Genomic DNA, 23044 nt, shown 5'->3' on the forward strand with positions numbered 1-23044 from the left:
CACACCCATTCACGCATGTCTTTTGGAATGCCACTCGACCCACGGGGAGGACATACAGACTCCACACAGAAGGCACTCCCCGCACACTAGCTGAGAATTAAACGGAAGAACCTCTTGCTGTGAGGCAACAACACTACCGTTGCTGCTTCAATACTATGTACTGTAGAAGCCAGCAGTCTTGACCAATCAGATCGCTAACACAGTCATGTCTTAACCAATTGGATCTCTTGTTCTCTGTGAAGGCAGAAGTAAAGTACAGTTTTGTACCTACCATAAATGTAGATGTCGATATAGGGCATCTGCAGCAGTCCATACATATGGTTGTCCTGCACCTCAGGCAGCCCTTTCGATTCCAAAGTCCAAAGTCTGGGTCTGCTGGCTTCGCTTCGCACTTCCTTCAACGCCATAGCTGCTGTCAAACAATATAAAAATATATATATATATATATATATATATATATATATATATCATATATATATATATATATATATATATATTATATATATACAAATACACCATAATGACATCTACATTTATGGGTAAGGTAAAAAACTGTACTATGTCCACAGGCATCTGCTCAGCTAACATATGGGTGTAGAATAATTAGCCAAAAACTGGGGGAGGAGCACCAAGATAAAGATAGAGCTCCCTTGCAAAACAGCACAGCAAACAAAAAAGTTAAAGGATCTAAGGAATAATGTAGATTGTGTAATGTGTGCATGCTCAAAATGCAGCAGTATGCACAAGTAGCCAAGTAATGTCTTTGAAAGCTGTAGTGCTCGTAGGAAAGCTGTAGTGGTATGAGGTGTTCTATTAACTCTGGAGAGTCTTCTCCACAAAGAGTAGTTCAATCCAGAAAAAAGAAATCAAATGGAATTGTCCATTTTTTTGAGATTTGTTTTTGTTCATTTATTTTCTTGCATTCCCTGTTGCATATTTACTGCTGGCTGCTGGTCAGTTTTCTGTTGGTCTTAGTTGTCTCTAGATAGATAGCGCAGTGTGTCAGTGCACATCCAAGGTAGCTGGGTTGGGGAAGAATGAAGTGGGTAAATGAAAAAGAATGAAGATGAATGGAATCGCTTTCAATGATACTGATAGGAGGTAGGGTGGCATTCTCAGAGAGACTCTGTCTCGAGTTCTAATATGAGAGGTTATTGTAAGGAAGGTAAGTAGGTGCCAATAATGCCTTCTTGCTGGAAGTAATTGCTGTACCGAAAGTCCTTGTGGAGGGTCTCGTGCCTCCAGGATAATGTCCTTAACCCTCTGAGATAAATCTGGGTTATTTTGTTTTGTGCAATATTCCAACAGGCTAGCTGCAGTGTTTTCAAGTTTTGTAGTAGGATCTTGTAGTTGTCCTGTGTGTTAGTAGTAGAGGGAGATAGAGGTATGCTGTCATGCGACATGCCATGCTGTGCAGGCCAGGGTACCAATGTGCTCCAGCTATCAAGAATTTTCTTTTCCTGGTACAAATCCTGCCTGAAGTTGAATTGAGGTTCAGGCCACCACATTCCCACAGGTCCATTATCCCGCAGAGGATATGATATGAATGTGTACCCCCTGTTGTTTGACCACATGACTGTGGTATTGTCCGTCCGTATCTTATCAGCAGATGACCCTTGGAGAGGAGTCTGGAAATGCCTGGATCGTGATGCACTGCCAGCATCTCCTTTAGATTTATGTGGTGTATAGGATTCAGTGGGCCCAGGCACTATGGTATACACCACCATCATTATGTGTGCCCCCATCCCGGTCTGTCTCTGGTCGTGAGTGGGTTGGCTGGGCTGCCTTTTGTGGAAGGCAAGCAGCAGCAAGCTGGAGCCCCTGTTTGCCTGACAGCACCACAGGAATTCTTGCTTCAGGCATGGAATTATTGGAATCTGGTGCTTCTTTAGACTTAGCATGTGTGTTGACCATACCATTCTTAGATCTCATATGCAGCCTGGCATGCAATGTTATGCAGGGGATGCTGTGTAGCTGATATTTGCAGGACAGTCCCTTCAGTTGCAGTACCTTGAGTGTTGTCTTGTGTGAAGTATGTGATTGGAAGAGTTTTTTTGTGCTCTGTTGTTTTTCTCTGCTGAGAAAAAGTTTCTCATCTGAGTTGCTGATGTGTCTAATTCTTGCTTGGTACTAGACTGTTTGGACAGATTTTGCTTTTTTTCCACCTTTTTTAGAACCTCCTGTGAGCCCTAGATTCCCTTTCAGAGGGAAGAGGGTTTTTGGCAGAGGCAGCTGCCACTTACTGCTCCAGCAAGAAATGCGAGCAGCTTCATGAATGGGAAATGGAAAGTATAACAGAATTCTTCATTTAAAGGTAAGATTTGAGCAACTTTACAGATTTGTATTTATTTTCATGTTATTTCCAACATTGTGGCAGCCTTTTCTTATCTATGGGTCATCTGTAAGTGGGATGTCTGTAACTCAGGGACTGCCTGTATCTATTTTGAAAAAAGTCAAACTCAGCTACGAGACACCGAAGCACAGCTAATTAAGGAAGGCATACTGCATTGTGTGGAGTCTGCATGTCCTCCCCGCGGTCGAGTGGCCTGCGAAAGACATGCGTGAATGGAAGTGCCTTCACTGAAGGTTGGGCATTGGGCTGGCAACTCGGCACCATAAAACTCTACTATCAATCATTAGCGGACCGAAGTTCCACTGTGGCGACCCCTAACCGGGAAAAGCTGAAAAGACAAAAAAAATACTGCATTCCAACAATAGTGGGGACAGGTCACTCTGCAGAATGAGAATTTGCCATTCTGAAGCTTGATAATAACAAATGGGACTTGAAACAAACATACAAAATGACATGAACCAGTTATTTTCTCACTGGTAGTTACTAGTCTCAGCAGTTTTAAAATATCTTCCAGCATGCATCTTATAGGAACATACGAGCAATACTAGGCAGGCATTCATAGGGACCATAACATGCCTAGCCATATATACCTTTACGTAGGTGTACTTAAAAGTTCTTTTCACCCTTTACAAGTACTGACCTCCCAAATCAAGCAGGGCCATACATGACAACCCTGGTGTTAAAATGCAACTATCCATCCAACCATCAAGTCTAGCCTTAAAAACTGATAAAGTAGCATTTTGCTTCACCTATAAGGGTAACATTTTCAATAGAACGGGAGCACACTGAGCTAGTAATCTATCCCTTCAGCAAGTCTTCTTTACTTGTTGGTTTAAATTTAGGTCCCTAGAGCAGGCGTTTGCCCAGCAAATATTTTTTGTGAAATAACAGGAGGTCAAACAGGATTGGGTGTTTCATAGCCCAGCAGCATGCAGACAACAGAATATAAAGGAAGTTGTAATAATCTATCAGGATTGCAGAAGGATTTCATTTTTTCAATTTCTGTATCTGTTGAGCAACATGTTTGAATTTATACATACCGAAAGAGTCAGTGCATTCTATGACAGGTCTAATGAGAGAGGAATACAGCGCGGAATACACTGATAAGTTGACTTATTTGGATCTTGAAGATATTCCCTTGGAATTTAACTGCCTAGATAGTAGAATTTCCTGACTATGGTGGAACCATGATGACTGAATGAAAGAGGTTTGTCCACACAAGTACCCAGGTCTCTGATGGACACATCTGTTAGAAAAGGAGTAAATCAAAGCATATAAGGTGGCAGATGTTACAATGCAACACTTTTTACATTTAGCTTGAGATTAGTACTCCATTATGTACATAATCCAACTCTTGCTGGAAAGGTTTAGTGTTAGTGGACGAGTGGATAACAATGGCCAGCTTGCAATCATCAGCAATCTTTGTCATCCACACTTTGACACATGGATATCTGCAAAACAAATGCCAAACACGAGTGGAACCAGCAATGATCCCTGCAGTACCCCACTACTTACAACTTTCCATTCTGAGAGGGTATCAACAATTTTCTCTATATGAGATCTGTTGGACAGCCAGTTTGCAATCCAGCAGACAATACAGACATTTACATTAAGTTTGTCTTTTGCTTTCCTAGAATACCCATATGGCAGATGGTGCCAAAAGCCTTGCTCAGATCAAGATAAGAAGAATGTACTCACACGGACTACTGTTGACAACCTCTTTAACCTTCACTAGGAAGTTTACTAGGTTCAAGACAGAACCTACCATTCACAAAATCAGAGTGGAGTTTGTATCAGTTAAGTTAACAAATACAGGACTGATTAGAGTTCAGTCATATGTTCCACAGTTTTACATATAGGATTGGTGAAGCTGATGGCCCTATTATTACCTGGGTCTGTAGAGGAGCCACCCTTACTGTAGCAGTCTCAGTGGCTATTCTCCAAGCTTCAGCAACAAATCCTGTGGATAGACTGAGAAACTCAGCTAGTGCACACTTGGCACTGATGAGAATGCAGTGAATAAAAGCTAAAAAAAAGACCCAGCCAAGTTACAGTCTCCTGTAATTGGTATGCAAAATTGTTTACAAACCAATGAAGGTTCACCAAAAGCATTTGGGGGAATCTTTGGTTCTTATAGTATATTCATGTTGATAAAACTGAAAGAAAGCTTAGAGAGGATTTAGCAATATAGAAGATTCACTGCAAAGCAAACAACACTTAGTTACACAATTAAAATGCCCAGTACAACCAGTCACCCTTGGCTATCCTAGAACACCACTAGTAGTATCATTAATATACACTTTGTCATATGATCAACAATCTCATCCTTACTACTGCAACCTGACTCCAGTTTTTCTTCAAATAAAACACGACCTCTGACATAGAAGTGATCATCTTCATCCCAGCTTCTTTACATTCAGAACCTAACTACACTAATATAAGCTGGAGATCATATTTACATTACTCACAAGGACAACAGCGAAAACAATAAGGATGCTCACATCCCCAAACTGGATACTTTCCAAACTTGGATGCAATTTGTGATTCTGTCCATGAAAACTAGGAAGAGGAAGAGAGACCAGGCAAGAATAAGACAGCAAACAAAACACTCGCTTTACAAAAATAGGGAATGAATAGCTCAAAGTGGCAGCAACCTTGGGAAAGGGTACTGCTTCAGCACCTCCCGCAAGACTTCCTGAGGTCACGGAAGTTCTCCAGTGTATTCTGCATGTGTTTTGCTGACCTGGTAATATAACTTCTCAGGTCAACAAAACATATGCAGACCATACTGCAGAACTACCATGACCAAACCAACATATGTATAAAGTTGATCAACCTTTGCAAAACAACTTTAATTATATCTACTTGATGATCAGATGCACAAACATAATGGTAAGAAAAAACATCTAAAATGATAACATGCAAGGTGGCTGAAATTCATATTACTTTACAACATTCCTTTAATCCAAACACTTCAGATGCATATAATACACATTTGGAAAATCAAGCAAATCTTCAATAATTTAAAGTCAATCAATGAAACTACCTAGATCTGAACCCTACATGTCATATTTTTAAAATGGTCAGCTACCTCCAAGTGCTTTGCTCTTATGACAGTGTATTGATAAAGACATTTAAGCCAGCAACAATATAGAATGGACAAAATACAATAAAACTGATTTAAAGTGTGCAGCATTAAAAGCAAGAATTCAGTACAAATTTACTGTTTTCTATGACTCACCTACTGAACGGGAAAGACTTGCTTCTATCTTGTGTGGAACTCTGGGAGGCAATTTCACAGCAGCTCGAACCTGGTAAAAACTGAAATTAAACAAAAGACAACAGTTTGATTAATTGAAAATATCAGAACTATTTTCAACCTAAAAGTCATGTTTGCATATTCTGCCTCAATGCAGTAAGCAGTATTAAAATATACAGCAAAAAAGTATGGTCTTTAGTACCAGAAGCAAATATTAACACAAAAGCTTTCAAATTCCTGCCTGTATTCAATGTCCAGATCCTAAGCAGAATATTTCATAATTGCATGACTTAGTTGTTAAATGTTTCAAATAGAGAAAAATAATATACAAAGTACCTCATGCTCACAAATACGGCAGAATACCGCATATGTCTCATTCTTCCTGGTAAAGTTCGACCATAAAGCAGTCACCCTCTGAAATCAAAATCAACTCCATAGTCCCATTAACACCAGTAACAGTTAGGAACTATTCCAAGGCAAATTATCCATTATTACGAGATGGTTTGTAAAAATTCAATGTCCTTCCAAACCCTGAGTACACAGCAGCCTATGATGAATTGCTCTGAGACTCTGTATAACCATGTCAATGGCTGCACAGTGACTGCTGTACCTACCAGAAGCAATAACTGGACTAGCCCCAGAAACAAACAACCCTGTGACATTCAAATTAAACAGGGTATACAACAAAAGGAAAAAATAAGGTAAAAATCAGGTAGGGTTAAGTCCCATAAAGATAAAAACTCCCTCATCAAATAAACAGCCAACTATGAGGGCTAATTAGGTCAAGGGAAGCCAACCATACGGAGAAGATAGTCGCCCAGGTGAAAGATAACTATAAAGCCTTCTTCAGCTATGTCAGAAACCTCAAGGGCAGTACACAGCAAAGTGCTAAACCTGTCAGCAGACGAATTCAGTTTCAACTTTGCCCCCTCTCAGCCCCAACTATTCCCACCAAAATACCCTCAAACATAACTCCTCCAACTATAACTAGGGAGCACATACTGGCTGCGCTCACTAAAGCCAAGAACATAGCCTCAGTGGACCCTGACAATATTTCAGGATGCCTCCTGAACAGTCTAAAATACCTGGATTCCCCAGAGTCATTATTTAACTAGTCTTAAAAAGTACAGTTGTGCACACTTACCATAAATGTAGATGTTTGAGTGTATTCACTGTTGCAGTCATCACATTTGGGTTACCTGCTTGCAGTAGCCCTCAGTCAGCCTGATTATCAAAGTCTTGAGTCCTGCCTCGGTTGCTGTCTCATCTTCCATGACGTCAGGTCGTTAGGGGTATAAAGCATGCAAACGACACCATTACATCAGTTTTTCTTGCCCCAGATGTCAGGTGTACCCCCTTAATGGGAAGCAATTAATTATACCTCCAACACAAAAGCAAATACACCAAAAAGATTTTAAGTATAGTAAAGGAGAATACAGGTATAGCCAAAACAAGTCAGGGGGCTGGAGGGAAGGTAACCAGGACTACAACAGTGAACACACTCGAACATCTACATTTATGGTAGATTCCCAAAGCCAACGATGGGAGGAGGAATTTAGATAGCATTAGGACCAGCTATAAGGCCCTGCAAGACTGCAGTGGCAAAGCCAGCTCTGGATTTAGAGAAAATTGGCAAATGGTAATGCTTGGTGAAAGTATGTACAGAACTCCAGATAGCAGCTTCTAGGATGTCTCTGGTAGGGAACACCTCTGAGAAAGGCTGAAAAGGTAGATGCATCTCTGGTTGAATGGGGTCTAATCCTGTGTGATAGGTTTTCCATGGTGCTTATAGCAGAAATGAATGCAATGGTCTATCCGTTTAGAAATGGTTTGCTTTGAAAGAGCCTTCCCCTCTGCCCCTGCAGCAAATGCCATCAGCATTTGTTCAGATTTCCTTTGAGGTTTAGTCCTGTCCAAGTAAAATCCAAGTTGTCTGTGCACATATAAGGAGTACAGTATCCATTCCCCTTTGTTCTGTGGATTAAAAAAAAGAAGATTGGCAAATGAATGGACTAATTAAGAGCCACACTGGATACCACCTTTGGCATGAAAGAGGGATTGGTCCTGTGGGACACCCTGTCTGCATGAAAGATGATGAAAGGCTCCCACTGCCATGAGGACCTTTAATTCAGATACCCTTCTTGCTGAAGTGATTGCTAAAAGGAAAGCTGTTTTCCAAGAAAGGAATTTTAACTCTGCAGTTGCAAATGGAGGAAGAGTGAGTTTTTCCAATACAAAGTTAAGGTCCCAGGCTGGAGTTGGGGCTCTCCTGGGTGGTCTTAAGTTTTTGGCCCCTCTGAGGAACTGTTTGAGCAGTGGATGAGAAAAGAGGGGTGGTTCCATGTTATAATGAGCTGAAATGGCTGAGGCGTGAAGTTTGATGGAGGAAAAGGAAAGGCCCTTGTGAAGCATCTGAGTTAAGTATTGAAGAATCTGAGGTAAATTGGGCACTGCTGTGGCCATCCCTTAAGTTTGGTTCCAGGGAAAGAATCTTTTCCATTGTTCGGCATAAAACTTTCTAGTACTAGGCCTCCTTGCCTCCAAAATAACATCCAACACTTGCTTACTGAGGGATGGTAATGGACAGATTAGGTAATTAGCCAGGCTGTCAGGTTCAGGATTTGAAGCTGGGGGTACAGAATCTGGCTCTCTTGCTGTGATAGCAGGGTAGGGGTCTGAGGCAGGTGCCATGAGGCTAGCTGTGACACTGCGCAAGAGGGAATAACAGTGCTGGCATGGCCAGTCTGGTGCAATCAGTATCATCCTTGGTTTGTCCTGTTTGATCTTTAGTAGTGCTTTGGAGAGGAAAGGCACAGGAGGAAAAGCATAAACTAATATATTTTTCCAGCTGAAGGACAGAACATCCACTTTCCAAGCTGGTGCGTGGTGAGTCATTGTGCAGAATGTCCAATTGGTAGTTCTGGGGGGAGGCAAAAGTACAGTTTTGTACCTACCATAAATGTAGATGTAAATCTGAAGTGAAGCAACTGTCCTGCCAAAAGGTGCTCCTTCCAAGCGAAAAAATCAAGAAGAAAATGGTAAAAGGAGTACCAAACCACGATGCAAATAAAGCTGAATAAGTCCCAGTAAAAATCCAACAGGAAAAGTCTTTATTGTAAACCAAAAAGTAAGCGCTTTCGCGTGGGTCCTCCCACGCTTCATCAGACAACATTACATACAAAATGCAAACCCTTTATATACTCCTTGCTAAAACAGCAAGGCGGGAAATCAACCAATTAATTAAACAATTAGAATTTTTGAAAAAACAATTTGTAATTAAAGACATATTCACAGCACAGTTTTTAAAGAATGCACGATTATGTTTAAGAAACTAATGTCATTGTTGGAATCAAGCACTATAGCGTTAGTGTATCGCTAAGCATTCAAAACATATAATCGTGATGTTGGTATCAACAAAAGAGGCAAACCAGCAATAAATTGTAGCAGCAAAACTTGAATGAAACAAAAGTATCTCATAAACTCATTTCTACAGAGATCAATCTGAAACTACATACACATCAATTTATAAAAAACTTGCATTCAAACGCAAGTGTTAAATGAAATGATATCGTAAACATGATAAAGTATACCAAAGCCTGATATACTTAAGACACGTAGCTACATGATCCCTATGGCCCTATTGAATTCCTAAATATCCAAAGTGTGTAGTTCTAACTATAGAATTTCAAAAGGACAACATCAAAAATAGTAACTCATAGAGCGATGTTTCACGTGACTAAAAGCGTCACTCAAGCACATAGAAACATCCGATATGAATTTAAGTGTGATTGTGCAAATAACATCGTGCATTGCTGCAACGATATTACATTAATCTCTAAATACTACACGTACACATACCATTAGAATATTCTATGTCCTATTGCTGTATAGACCCATATAGCACAGCATAGGTATATGTGAATAAATAATCCACATGCTTAAAATATGCGGTTAAAAATGTATAATAGTATAATATGGCGAGATAGAACTTAATAACACATCAAAATATGTGTCATAAATGAAAATATATGTATAAAAAACAACAACATGTGTATATATATATATATATATATATATATATATATATATATATATATATATATATATATATATATATATATATATATATCAATATGAAAATATAAACTAAAAGCTAAAAAAGGGGGCATTACTACAAATGTATGTGTGACTATGACTTGGATAAATAAAAACAATATTTAAAAATATATCCGAAGTATGAAATGAAGCATATTATATCTTACTCATATATATCACCACAATAAAAAGATAAGACAAATGAAACACAGAATATAGCCCAAAGCTATTATATGATATTTAACTCAAATACTGGTCTCAGGAATATATAGACATTGAGTCCTAAAAATATATATATATGAGCCAAGTTGCATGATACATTCCAATCCTATCACTGCAAGGTCATTGGCAGAACTGTCACCCCACAATGTAGGTCCCAATATAGGCAATACCCTAAACACAAAATGTGTCCTAAAGTTGTTATATATTATTTAATTCAAGTACTGGTCTCAGAGATACATAAGCATTTAATCCTGGAAATAAATGTGAACCAAGTTGCATAATCCATTTCAGTTCCGCCAATGCAAGATCATTGGCTGAATTGCCACCCCGCTGTCTGGGTCTCAATATTTGCAATACCCTAAATGAAAAACTATGTAGGGGAAATTCCATTATGTGTTTAGCTAAAGCATTCGTTTCTTTGGACTTCCGGATATCATATAAATGGTTATATATCCTGTCCTGTAACCTCTTGGTGGTCAACCCTACATAGAAAGCTTCACATTCATTGCAGGTTGCAAGATATACTAAGTTCTTGGTGTCACAAGTAACATGAAATCTAGGACGGAACATGAATTGAGTTAGGGGATTCCAAAAAGTTTGGACATCCACAATGAAAGAACACCGTTTGCAATGATTACAGGGAAAAGTGCCATAAGGTGGTAACATAGAGTTCATTGGGGGTAAAACAGTGTGTCTGTCATTACACAAAATCATTTTTAAATTATCACAATTTTTAAAAACAAAGCCTGGTTTGGCACCTATTAACTTTCTGGTTATATTGTCAGTCATAAGTACATTCCAGTTATTGGATATAACAGCTTTGATGGCATTAATGTTGCTGGTATATTTAGTAACAAATTTGACCATATCTGTCGGTCCTATTCGCCTATTATTAGCAGGGTAGCCTTTATCTACAGTGAACTGTCGATCTATAAGGTTCGCCATATTAGTCTCAGTATCCGGACTGCCAAGAGTATCTTGTCTAATACTGCGAACCATGTTGCGGTCATATCCCCTATCGAGAAATAGACCCTCCATGATGTCAGCCTCTCTAGAAAGAGAAGGTCCCTTACCACATAATCTTTGCATCCTAAGGAACTGGCTCTTAACAATGCAAGGAAACATACTCCTAGGGTGCATACTATCGAATGGTAGTAGGCTATTCTTCCATACAGACTTCCTATAAAGAGTGGACCCAATAGTGCCATCTGCATGTAACCTCAAGGTAACATCTAGAAAATGTATCTCGTCTGACGAGATCTCACTAGTAAATCTAAGAAACGTAGTGGTGGTTTCTAAATAGCATAGAAAATTCATGAACTCCTCTCTAGTTCCTCCCCAAATTATGAGGATATCATCTACAAAGTGTTTGTACAATTTAACAAAGCCATACATCTCATGTGGAAACAAAAACTGTTTCTCCCATTGCAGAACAACCAGGTTGGCATAAGTGTTGGCGCAGGGGGTCCCCATGGCTACCCCCCACAGTTGTAAATAGTGTTGACCATTAAACAAAAACACATTATTGTAAAGTACAATGTCAAGTAGTTGATGAATTAAGATCTTCCTATCATTACTAAGATCATGCTCTTTAGCCAAGAGCTCATCCAAGTATTGCATACCTAAGTCATTCAGTATGGACGTAAACAAACTGTTAACATCCAGAGTGATGAGGAGATGATTAATAGATGTATCTAATGTTAACTTATCCAAAGTGTCCAACAAGTCATAGGTGTCCTTCAAAATAGAAGGGTAGTTGTTGACAACAGGTCTAAGTAAATGCTGTACAAAACTCGATACATGAGAAGAGACCCACCCCTCACTCGAGACAATAGGTCTTAGAGGGACAGGTGAAATGCCCTTGTGGATCTTAGGTAGACCCTTTATAATTGGTATCACAGGGCATTCAATATATAAATATTCAAAAATTTCAACACTGATTTGCCTGCACATCAACAAATCATATAGGACATCATGGACACTATGTATAATGGAAGTAATATCATTCTCACTCATCCTCTTATAGGTAGCAACATCTGATAGCATGGATGTCATAGAAGTCTCATAGTCAGACACATTCATCAACACTATGCCACCACCACCCTTGTCAGCAGGTTTGATGGTGATATGATTATTCTTAAGCATGGATAGAGCTTCAGATTCATCAGTGGTTAAATTATAAAATCTACCCTTCTTACTATTGTTCGAAAACAAAGCATAAAGGTCCACATAATTTCAAGAAAGAATCAACATGGGATGGCATAGATGGAGTAAAACAGCTATTACGTTTGAATTTAAAAGACACATTGTTCACATTGAAGTTATCATCTCTATCATTAAACAGTAACTTCAATGATAGGCGACGGCAAAAAAGTCTTAAGTCCAGTAATATTTCACTTAGCTTCGCACAACTGGCAGGAATAAAAGCAAGACCCTTGTTCAATAGTGCCAAATGTGTAGCATCAAGGGTAAAGTCAGAAAGATTAAACACAAGGTCAGTCAATGTCTCATCCTTCTGTTGTAGTCCTGTTTCTCTCCTGAAAACTTTCTTTTTCTGTCCTTTGGTCCACGACTGTTTGACCTCCCCCTGAACTGAGGTGTAAACTTCTTTCTGTATGGTAAAAAAGGGGGGTTAGATTGTGTTACTTTAGGTACCGCTCCTTCACTAGCGGTGGAAACACCAGGTTGCACAAAAAACATCTGTTGGTTTGGAGGCGGTGTGTCACTCAATGACTTGGAAGGAGCACACACCCTTCCTGCAACGACTGTTGTGGTAGAAGTATCATCACATCCAGAGGAAACAACAGCATTGCTCACAAGTCCCCTAGACAAAGCTGAAGTGTTAGTGAGACCAGTACTTGAATTAAATAATATATAACAACTTTAGGACACATTTTGTGTTTAGGGTATTGCCTATATTGGGACCTACATTGTGGGGTGACAGTTCTGCCAATGACCTTGCAGTGATAGGATTGGAATGTATCATGCAACTTGGCTCATATATATATATTTTTAGGACTCAATGTCTATATATTCCTGAGACCAGTATTTGAGTTAAATATCATATAATAGCTTTGGGCTATATTCTGTGTTTCATTTGTCTTATTATCTTTTTATTGTGGTGATATATATGAGTAAGATATAATATGCTTCATTTCATACTTCGGATATATTTTTAAATATTGTTTTTATTTATCCAAGTCATAGTCACACATACATTTGTAGTAATGCCCCCTTTTTTAGCTTTTAGTTTATATTTTCATATTGATATATATATATATACACATGTTGTTTTTTATACATATATTTTCGTTTATGACACATATTTTGATGTGTTATTAAGTTCTATCTCGCCATATTATACTATTATACATTTTTAACCGCATATTTTAAGCATGTGGATTATTTATTCACTTATGCCTATGCTATGCTATATGGGTCTATACAGCAACGGGACATAGAATATTCTAATGGTATGTGTACGTGTAGTATTTAGAGATTAATGTAATATCGTTGCAGCAATGCACGATGTTATTTGCACAATCGTACACTTAAATTCATATCGGATGTTTCTATGTGCTTGAGTGACGTTTTAGTCACGTGAAACATCGCTCTATGAGTTACTATTTTTGATGTTGTCCTTTTGAAATTCTATAGTTAGAACTACACACTTTGGATATTTAGGAATTCAATAGGGCCATAGGGATCATGTAGCTACGTGTCTTAAGTATATCAGGCTTTGGTATACTTTATCATGTTTACGATATCATTTCATTTAACACTTGCGTTTGAATGCAAGTTTTTTATAAATTGATGTGTATGTAGTTTCAGATTGATCTCTGTAGAAATGAGTTTATGAGATACTTTTGTTTCATTCAAGTTTTGCTGCTACAATTTATTGCTGGTTTGCCTCTTTTGTTGATACCAACATCACGATTATATGTTTTGAATGCTTAGCGATACACTAACGCTATAGTGCTTGATTCCAACAATGACATTAGTTTCTTAAACATAATTGTGCATTCTTTAAAAACTGTGCTGTGAATATGTCTTTAATTACAAATTGTTTTTTCAAAAATGCTAATTGTTTAATTAACTGGTTGATTTCCCGCCTTGCTGTTTTAGCAAGGAGTATATAAAGGGTTTGCATTTTGTATGTAATGTTGTCTGACGAAGCGTGGGAGGACCCACGTGAAAGCGCTTACTTTTTGGTTTACAATAAAGACTTTTCCTGTTGGATTTTTACTGGGACTTATTCAGCTTTATTTGCATCGTGGTTTGGTACTCCTTTTACCATTTTCTTCTTCATAAATGTAGATGTCCGATAGGTATGCATCTGCAGTCCTTACATATGTGTTGTCCTGCCTCAGGCAGCCCTTCAGTCGGCCGGATTCCAAAGTCTGAGTCTGGCGTCGGCTGATGTCACCCTTTCCCCGACGTCAGAGCGCCTGGGGTATAAAAACGTCAGCCAACGCCATGTTCCTCAGTTTTTCTTGCCCCAGATGCCAGGTGCCCTCTAAGGAAGGCTAAATTTGGAAAGAAGCAAAAAATTCCAAACATGCACAATAATATAAAACAAATACACCATAATAGATAATAAGAAGTTATGTACCTACCATAACGTTCCATGTTAGTTGTCTTCTTCTCGCCTTCTTTCTTGCTGGATGGGTTCGGAGCCGATCCTCGGCTCCGACTCGGCCAATACTAAAGCTCAAGAGCTAATTCCACTGGCTCGAGGCTCCCCCATATCCCACAATACTAGGCAGTAACTCCTCAGATCTCGTTTGAAGCTAGGCCAAGCAAGAAAAAAGCTCCATAACATGGAGAAGGGGTAACCCACCTCTATAGGGCTGACTGTGAGGTGACATAAACCTAACAGAGGAAAAATAGAAGTGGTAAAGCGTGGGAGAAAGGATTAGAAAAGGTCACAAAACAATCTCCTCTAGGTCTGTCCAGGCTAGGGGGAAGGTGGGTGGGACGCAAGAAAGAAGGCGAGAAGAAGACAACTAACATGGAACGTTATGGTAGGTACATAACTTCTTAATGTTAAGTTGTCTATCTCGCCTTCATTCTTGCTGGATGGGATCGCGTCCCTAGCACCTTGTCCCGGGTGGCCTAATGCAACAGACTCTTGAGAACAGTGGAACCAAAGTTGGCACGGTCTCTGGAGGCTATGTCCAACTTGTAATGAGAAATGAATGTATGAGGTGAAGCCCAAGTAGCTGCTGAGCAAATAGAATCAATAGGAAGCCTATCTTGAAAGGCTATGGATGTGGCCAAGGCCCTTGTAGAGTGAGCTCTAGGCTTCGAGGGAAATTGTTGGTGTCTGATCTCATAAATAAAGGTAATCATAGAAGTAAGCCATCTTGAAAATGACACTTTAGAGACTGGAAGACCCATCTTGCCTTCCGCATATGAAACAAACAGTTGGTCTGTTTTTCTAAACTGTTTAGTCCTGTCTAAATAATACCTTAGTTGGCGATGAACATCTAAAGAGTGCAATTTTTGTTCTGACCTGTTGCCATAGTCGGGGAAAAAAACTGGAAAATCAATAGTTTGATTCAGATTTGCTTGAGAGGCCACTTTGGGCAAAAAGGATGGATTAGTACGCAAGGATACTCTATCTTTGTGAAAAATTAGATACGGAGGACGACAGCATAGAGCATGAAGCTCCAAAACCCTTCTAGCCGAAGTGATGGCTATTAGAAAAATCATTTTCCAAGACAACAACTTCATAGAACATGAAGCTGCAGGTTCAAAGGGGGGTAGAATCAAAGATGCTAGAACCAAGTTCAGATCCCATGGAGGAGGTGGATCCTTGACAGGGGGCTAAAGAAGAAAAACTCCTTTCAAAAAGGCTTTACAGAGTTTGTGGGACATAATAGAAGACTCTGACACTCCCACATGAAAATTAGATATAGCCGCCAATTGAACCCTGATAGTAGAAGAAGAGCCTGCTTGGAAAAGCTCAGCTAGGAAATCAAGAATGAACTGAATAGGTGCAGTAAAGGGGTCTATTTCCCTGGACACTGCCCATAAAGAGAAACGTTTCCATTTGCTGCTATAAATCTTCCGGGTAGAAGACTTATGAGAAGCTATCAAAATATCTCTAACTGAGTGAGATATTAAGGGAAGCCTGGCTAAGGTTGGAATTGGAGGAACCACTCTGTGAGGTTCAGAGAAGAAAGGGATTGGTGCAGTTGACCCGATTGATGGATCAAGAGATCTGGAACTGGGTCCAGATGCCATGGTTGCGCCAAAAGGTAACGATGAAGAAAAGGAAACCAAACTTGTCGAGGCCAATAAGGGGCAATGAGGATCATTAAGGCCTTCAGAGCAATGGCTTTCCGAATCAGCTGAGGTATCAGTGGGAAGGGGGGAAAGGCATACAGAAGTCCCAGAGGCCAATCGTGAGCTAGAGCGCCTCTGATGGGATGACCTGGTAGGGGAAAGAGAGTGAAGAAATCGGAACACTTGCTGTTTTGGGGAGTGGCAAAAAGATCGCAGTACGGTTGGCCCCAAGTTCGAAAAACTTCTTCCAACACTGATTTCTTCAGAGACCACTCGTGAGGCATGAGGATTGCTCTGCTCAATCTGTCTGCTATCACACTGGACTTGCCGGTAATGTGCGTTGCTATCAGGAAGCGCTGAGAAGAGATCGCCCATTGCCACAGTCTGAGTGCTTCTCGACATAAGGGGTAAGATTTGGCTCCGCCCTGCTTGTTGATGTACCACACTACGGACATATTGTCCGTCTGAATTGCTATAGTTCCCTTGGGAAGAGAGTCTTGAAGGGCTTGCAATGCTAGAAGCACTGCTCTCATCTCTAGAACATTTATGTGCAAGTGGCACTCGATCGGCTGCCACATGCCCTGGACTGTCCTGCCCTGGTAATGCCCCCCCCCCCCACCCGATCAGGGAGGCGTCCATTGTCAGAGTTGCAGCCGGGGGCGGGGGAATGAAGGGTCTCCCTAGAAGAAGTTGGGGAGATGTGACCCACCAGAGAAGATGATTCCTGCATGACTGAGTTATTCTGATAGTGTGGGACATTGGTAGAAGTTGAAAGGATCACTGAGAGAACAGCATCCACTAAGAATCCTCATGTAAAAGCGGGCTAAGGGGAGGAGAGGAATAGCCGCCGCCATAATCCCTAGGACTTTCAACACCAGTCTGACTTTGACCTTGTTTTGTCGTAAGAGAAGAGAAACCTGCTTGTGAATGTCTGCTACTCTTTGTTCTGTGAGTCTGGCTGACAGACTGACTGTGTCTAATCTTGCGCCTATAAAGGTAACAGACTGACAAGGCGACAAGACAGACTTTTTGAAATTTACAGAGATGCCTAGAGTCTGACAGGTTCGTAAAGTGTAGTCTCTGGCTAAGAGAAGTAGATGCCGGAGCCAGTCGTCTAAATACGGAAACACCTGGAATCCCTGGCCCCTCAAATGAGCGGCGACCACTGACATGCATTTGGTGAACACTCGGGGGGCTGTAGTGAGACCAAACGGCAGGGCCCTGAACTGAAAATGACTGGCCCCTAACCTGAAGCGGAGAAATCTCCTGGATCATCTGTTCATTTTGATGTGATAGTACGCATCCTGGAGATCTATAGAGCACATCCAATTGTCCTGGCCCAGAAAGGGCAGGATGGACTGCAGCGTGACCATCCGAAATGTTGTTTTCTTGACATACTTGTTCAAGTTGCTGAGATCCAAAATGGGTCTCCAGTCCCGTTTTCTTTGGAACCAAAAAGAATTTGGAGTAAATTCCAGATCCTCGTTGGTCTGCTGGAACTGATTGAATGGCTCTTTTTGCTAGCAGCTTTGAAATCTCTAGTGCTGCTTGCTCCCTTTGACTGGGTGGAACGTCTGGAAGGGATTTTCTGGACTGTTTTGGGATGCAAATGAAAGGGATTCTGTAGCCTTCGGATATGATAGACTGTACCCCACTTGTCTTGAGTAAGGGAAAGCCAGGCTTTTGGGTACAGAGATAATCTTCCCCCAACTGCCTCCGTAGGTGGACAGTCGGGCAACCCCTCAGGGGTGCTGAAAGGGTTTGTCAGAGAAGGTTTCTCGACTACCCTGATTCTGCGGGCCCCCTCTGCCTCTAGGACGGCGTCTATTATTGTTGTTCCCCCCTCTGCCTCTAGAGGGGAAATGACTCTGTGCGTCCGGTAAGACTCCCTGTGGTTGTTTGCGGAACCACATCTTCCCCCCTTCTGACCTTTGGGGTAAGGCCTAGAAGGGGTAGAAAAACGGACTCCGACGGCAGAAAGAGTCTTACCTTCTACCTTGCACCTTGTCAGAGTATCCTTCACTTGCGGACCAAAGAGAAATGATCTGTCAAAAGGGGAGTTAGTGAAGGACGCCTTGAAAGGGTCCGCAAGGCTACATAGCCGCATCCAGGCATGGCGGCGTAAAGCCACCCCTGTACCTGCGGCTCTGCTCGCTCCATCAGCCGCGTACGAAATCAGGCGCATGGAGGAATTAACTACTGAATTAAGGGTAAGCCAGCTGGGAGTTCATCCTATCTTGAAAACCTACAGCTGATGGGTCCTTCAACACTTCACTCATATCCTTGAGCAAGTCCCTCTGGAGACGAGTGAAATGACACAGATAATTCAGCGAACGCATGGAGAAAGTCACTGATGAAAACATCCACTTACTGTACCTGTCCATGGTCCTAGATTCCTTATTAGGAGCATGAACAGGTACTGAAGGATCCGCTAATTCCTTCTTGGTGGCAGCAGCCACCACCATGGCATCCACAGAGACACCTTTGGACAAAAACTCCTTGTCTTTGGGGGCAGTGATAAATTTGGCCGGCCTCCTAGGGGTGGGTTCCACCGAGTCAGGAGCCGTCCAAGCCTTCCTCGCCACCACTTCCATGAATGGGTCAAAGGGAGGGGACACCCAGGAGGTGGAAGGTCGAGAACCAAACGCCTCAAGGTACACTGATTCATCCTCTGAAGGGTTAAGGGCTGGCCAATTCCCCCTATGCTTCAGGATTTCTAGTATGTCTGCAAAGGAGACGTCTTCAGAGGGGGAATGAGGGGAACCCTCAGAATCTTCCAAATCAGTGTCAGAGGTGACAGACTCAGGTGAGTCAATGTGCTTCCTCTTGCACTGTCTCTTCCTAGGGGGATCTTCTGCAAGATCAGGAGAGGCCTCGGAAGAGGAGGAAATTCCCACTGGGGATACTTGAGGCGCAGATTCTCTACCGTCCGAAGCAAGGGGGTGAGAAGAAATCACTGCAGGCACTGTAGAGGGAGGAGCTGATGGAGCCGACTGTGGAGTAGAACCAGCTTCTAACACGTTCCACATGACCTCAAAGGCACCCCTATCAGGCAGGGCCAGAGGTCTCCGCTCTGAAGAGCCGAAAACCTCCCCCGGCACTGACAAGGATGGCTCCGAAGCCGATGTCGGAGCCAAACTAACCAGCCCGGAAGCACCGAGAGGGAGAGCGGGGTCGGACAAGGGTCCGATGCCACTCGCCCCCTCGGAGCCGACGAGGGAAGTCCGGCACAGAGATCCCTCCAAGGAGGAGATCGGAGCAGACGACGGCGCCGAAAGGAAAGGTATTGGTTCAGACACTCCCACAGTCTCGGCTCTGAGCAGCACCGGCTCCAAACTCAATAGAGTCGGAGGAGGAATGTCTAGTGGAACAGGGGTTAGCCATCGACTGTTGAGTCGGGCTGTGTAACATCTGGGCCAGTGCGTCGGACTTAAGAAGTCTACTCACCACCCTCTGCAAATCATGGTCCGAAAGTCTGGAGGACTTAGAGGAGTGTGACCTATGGCTTCGTTCAGACAAGAGCGGTGAGGCTGGAGCCGAATGAACGGAGCCGATAGGAGACCTGGACCTCTTTCTAGTAGTCGGTTCCGACAAGAGTATCAGAACCGACTTAGACTTATCTGTCTCGGCTCCAGCCGGAGCCGAGGACACAGTGTGTGTAGTAGGTCTGGAATCATCGGCTCTGGCCGGAGCCGATGGTTGAACCGATTGAACGGTCTTCGAACCTCCGGAGGACGGCTCGGACACTGGAGCCGACTGCCTGGAGGACTTAGGTTTCCCCGACATAGACTGTGTCGGGGGACCCTCAGGTTTCAACAAGCCTCTTAAGATTAATTTATTTTTATGTTCCTGCAAGACTCTAGGGCTGAAACCGTGACAGACAGCACAAGAGTCCTGCAGGTGTAAAGGTCCCAGGCAATACACACAAGAAGTGTGACCGTCTGTCAGACGCATCTTCTGACAGCACGAGTCACACTTCTTAAAGCCTGAGACCTTCGATTCTTTAGACATATCTAAAGATATACAAGTAGTGCAATCACTCACACACAAACACACAGATTACACTAAAATTAAAATTAAAGTAACTAAATTTAACAAAAATTCCCTAGAAAAACACACTCACTCCAACTACTAGGAGGGGTGGGAAGGGGCCTAAGGGAAGAGCCCTTGGAAAATTTTAGAAAAGGGGGAGGAACTTATAAGGAAGTAGTAAAAAACTAAGTAATTAAGTAGTAACTACTGAAAAATTAACTTGAAGGGGTCTAACTTTGGTAAAACTTTTATAAAAGTAACTAACCTGCAGAGCTGGTTGGAAAGAGCACCTCGTCAGCTAAGCGGCAAACGAGATCTGAGGAGTTACCGCCTAGCATTGTGGGATATGGGGGAGCCTCGAGCCGGTGGAATTAGCTCTCGAGCTTTAGTATTGGATCCTCGGCTCCGAACCCATCCAGCAAGAATGAAGGTGAGATAGACAACTTAACATCCCCAGCTAGCTATAAGAGGGATAAGTACCCAAGAAATACCACAGAGGGGAAGGAGGGAGGGTAACTCTGACTGCAGATGCATACCTATCGGACATCTACATTTATGGTAGGTACAAAACTGTACTATGCCCTTCAAGGATGCATCTGCAGTCCTTACATATGGGTAGAATACCATAGCCAAGTTGGGGGTGGTAGGATCTAAGAAAAAGATGGCGTAGCTAAAATGCCCTGCAGGACTGCCGTAGCAAAGCCTGCTCTGGATCTGGAATATAAGGGTAAGTTGTAATGCTTGGAAAATGTATGGACAGAGCTCCATGTAGCAGCTTCTAAAATGTCCTTGGTAGCCACCCCTCTTAAGAAGGCTGTGGAAGTGGCTGTGGCTCTGGTGGAATGAGGTCTAATGTTAGCTGGCACAGATTTGCCATGAAAAGAGTAGCAGAATCGAATGCAATTTCCTATCTATTTTGAAATTGTCTGTTTGGAAATTGCTTTTCCTTGTATACCAGCAGCATAAGCTACAAACAGCTGGTCAGTTTTTCTATAAGTCTTAGTTCTGTCCAAGTAGTAGCGCAACTGTCTGTGAATGTCCAGGGTATGCAGAAGTTTCTCCCCCTTGTTTTGTGGATTTGGAAAGAAGGTAGGCAGGTGAATAGCTTGGTTCAATGAGACCCTGGATACCACCTTTGGCATGAATGAAGGATTGGTTCTCAAAGAGACTCTTGTCCTGATGAAAAATAAGAAATGGTTGTACTGCCATGAGGGCCTGCAATTCAGATACTCTTCTTGCTGAGGTTATGACCAGAAGGAAGGCAGTCTTCCAAGACAGGAACTGTAGTTCTGAAGATGCTGCTGGTTCAAAGGGAGGTAGAGTTAACTTTTCCAACATGAAGTTAAGGTCCCATGTAGGCACTGGTGGTTTCCTTGGAGGATTGATGTTTTTAATTCCTCTTAGAAACTGCCTTAGGAGAGGATGAGAGAAGACAGGTGGATCAGTATTGTATTCTGCTGAAATTGCTGAAGCATGAATTTTTATGGAAGAGTAAGAAAGGCCATTGTGGAGCATTTCTGCCAAGTATTCCAGGATATGTGCCATGCTCATCACGGTCGCATCTAGGCCCTTTGCGGTGCTCCAAGTGCGGAATCTTTTCCATTTAGATGAATATGCCTTTCTTGTGGAAGGCCTGCGAGCTTCCAAGATGATATCCTTCACTCTCTTGGATAGCTTTTCCTGGTGAGGAGTCAAGGTATTCTCCAGGCTGTCAGCTGCAGGGTTTTCAGGCTGGAGTGCAGAGTTTTGTAATTGTGCTGTGTAAGAAGAAGTGACCATTATGGTAGAGGCCACGGTTTTGTGCGTGACGAGCTCCTTAGCAGTGGGTATCAGTGCTGTCTTGGCCAGTCCGGAGCTATCAGAATCACTTTTGGCTGCTCTGTCCTGATTTTCAGTAAGACCTTGGTCATTAATGGAAGAGGTGGAAATGCATACACTGTTAGAGTGTTCCAGCTGAAAGAGAGGGTGTCCACTTTCCATGCTTGTGGGTGATATGTCCTTGAGCAGAATTTCTTCAGCTGATGGTTGTGGTGGGAGGCAAAAAGATCTATGTCCGGCCTCCCCCATGATTGTGTTATCTGAAGGAAGATGTCTGGGTGCAGCATCCATTCGTGTGGATCCATGATATTTCTGATTAGGCTGTCCGCCAGTATATTGTCTTTTCCTGGCACAAACTGGGATTACAGCTCTATATTGAGTTTTAGGGAAAGCTCCCAAAGATTCATTGCCAGCCTGCAAAGAGGGTAGGAATGGGTGCCTCCTTGCTTGTTTATGTACCACATAACTGTGGTATTGTCTGTCCTTATTAGCAGGTGGCCTTGATGCAGAAAGTGTTTGAAGGCCTCGATTGCATGTATCACTGCCAGCATTTCCTTTTGGTTTATGTGCATGCGCAATTCTTTCTGTGACCATAATCCTTGGATGCATCTGCCCTCCATGTGTGCTCCCTATCCATGGTCTGAAGCGTCCGATGTGATGGTTTGGCTGGTTATTGGTTTGCTGAAGGGCAGGCCCCTGTTTGACAGGCTTGCTTGAGCCCACCAGAGAAATTCTTTTGAAGGCATGGAATGAGTGGTATCAAAGCTTCTAGGCTGTGACTGTGCTGAGACCATAAACTCCTTAGGTACCATTGTAGTTTCCTCATATGTAGCCTTGCTTGTGGAATCAGAAGAATGCACGATGCCATGTAACCCAGGGCCTGCAGGATCTTCCTTGCAGTCAGCTGAGTTTGTTTTGTCAGATTTTCGAAGTAATCCGGTAGTTGTCTTTGTTTTTCTTCTGTGAGAAAGGCC

At 42.2% G+C, this 23044-nt stretch overlaps 1 protein-coding gene across 1 annotated transcript in view; it reads right to left on the minus strand.

The window, feature by feature from the left end:
- FAM135A (family with sequence similarity 135 member A) overlaps positions 1-23044 on the minus strand; it is a 1678755-nt gene that overhangs the window by 1446755 nt on the left and 208956 nt on the right. Inside the window, exon 3 of the mRNA XM_044063901.1 lies at positions 5595-5674. Within this exon, the coding sequence (XP_043919836.1) occupies positions 5595-5674 (80 nt within the window). The remainder of the gene's footprint in view (positions 1-5594; positions 5675-23044) is intronic.

The sequence above is a fragment of the Protopterus annectens genome, chromosome 2.part2, assembly GCF_019279795.1.
Source record: "Protopterus annectens isolate FY-2018-M chromosome 2.part2, PAN1.0, whole genome shotgun sequence".
Taxonomy (NCBI): domain Eukaryota; kingdom Metazoa; phylum Chordata; order Ceratodontiformes; family Protopteridae; genus Protopterus; species Protopterus annectens.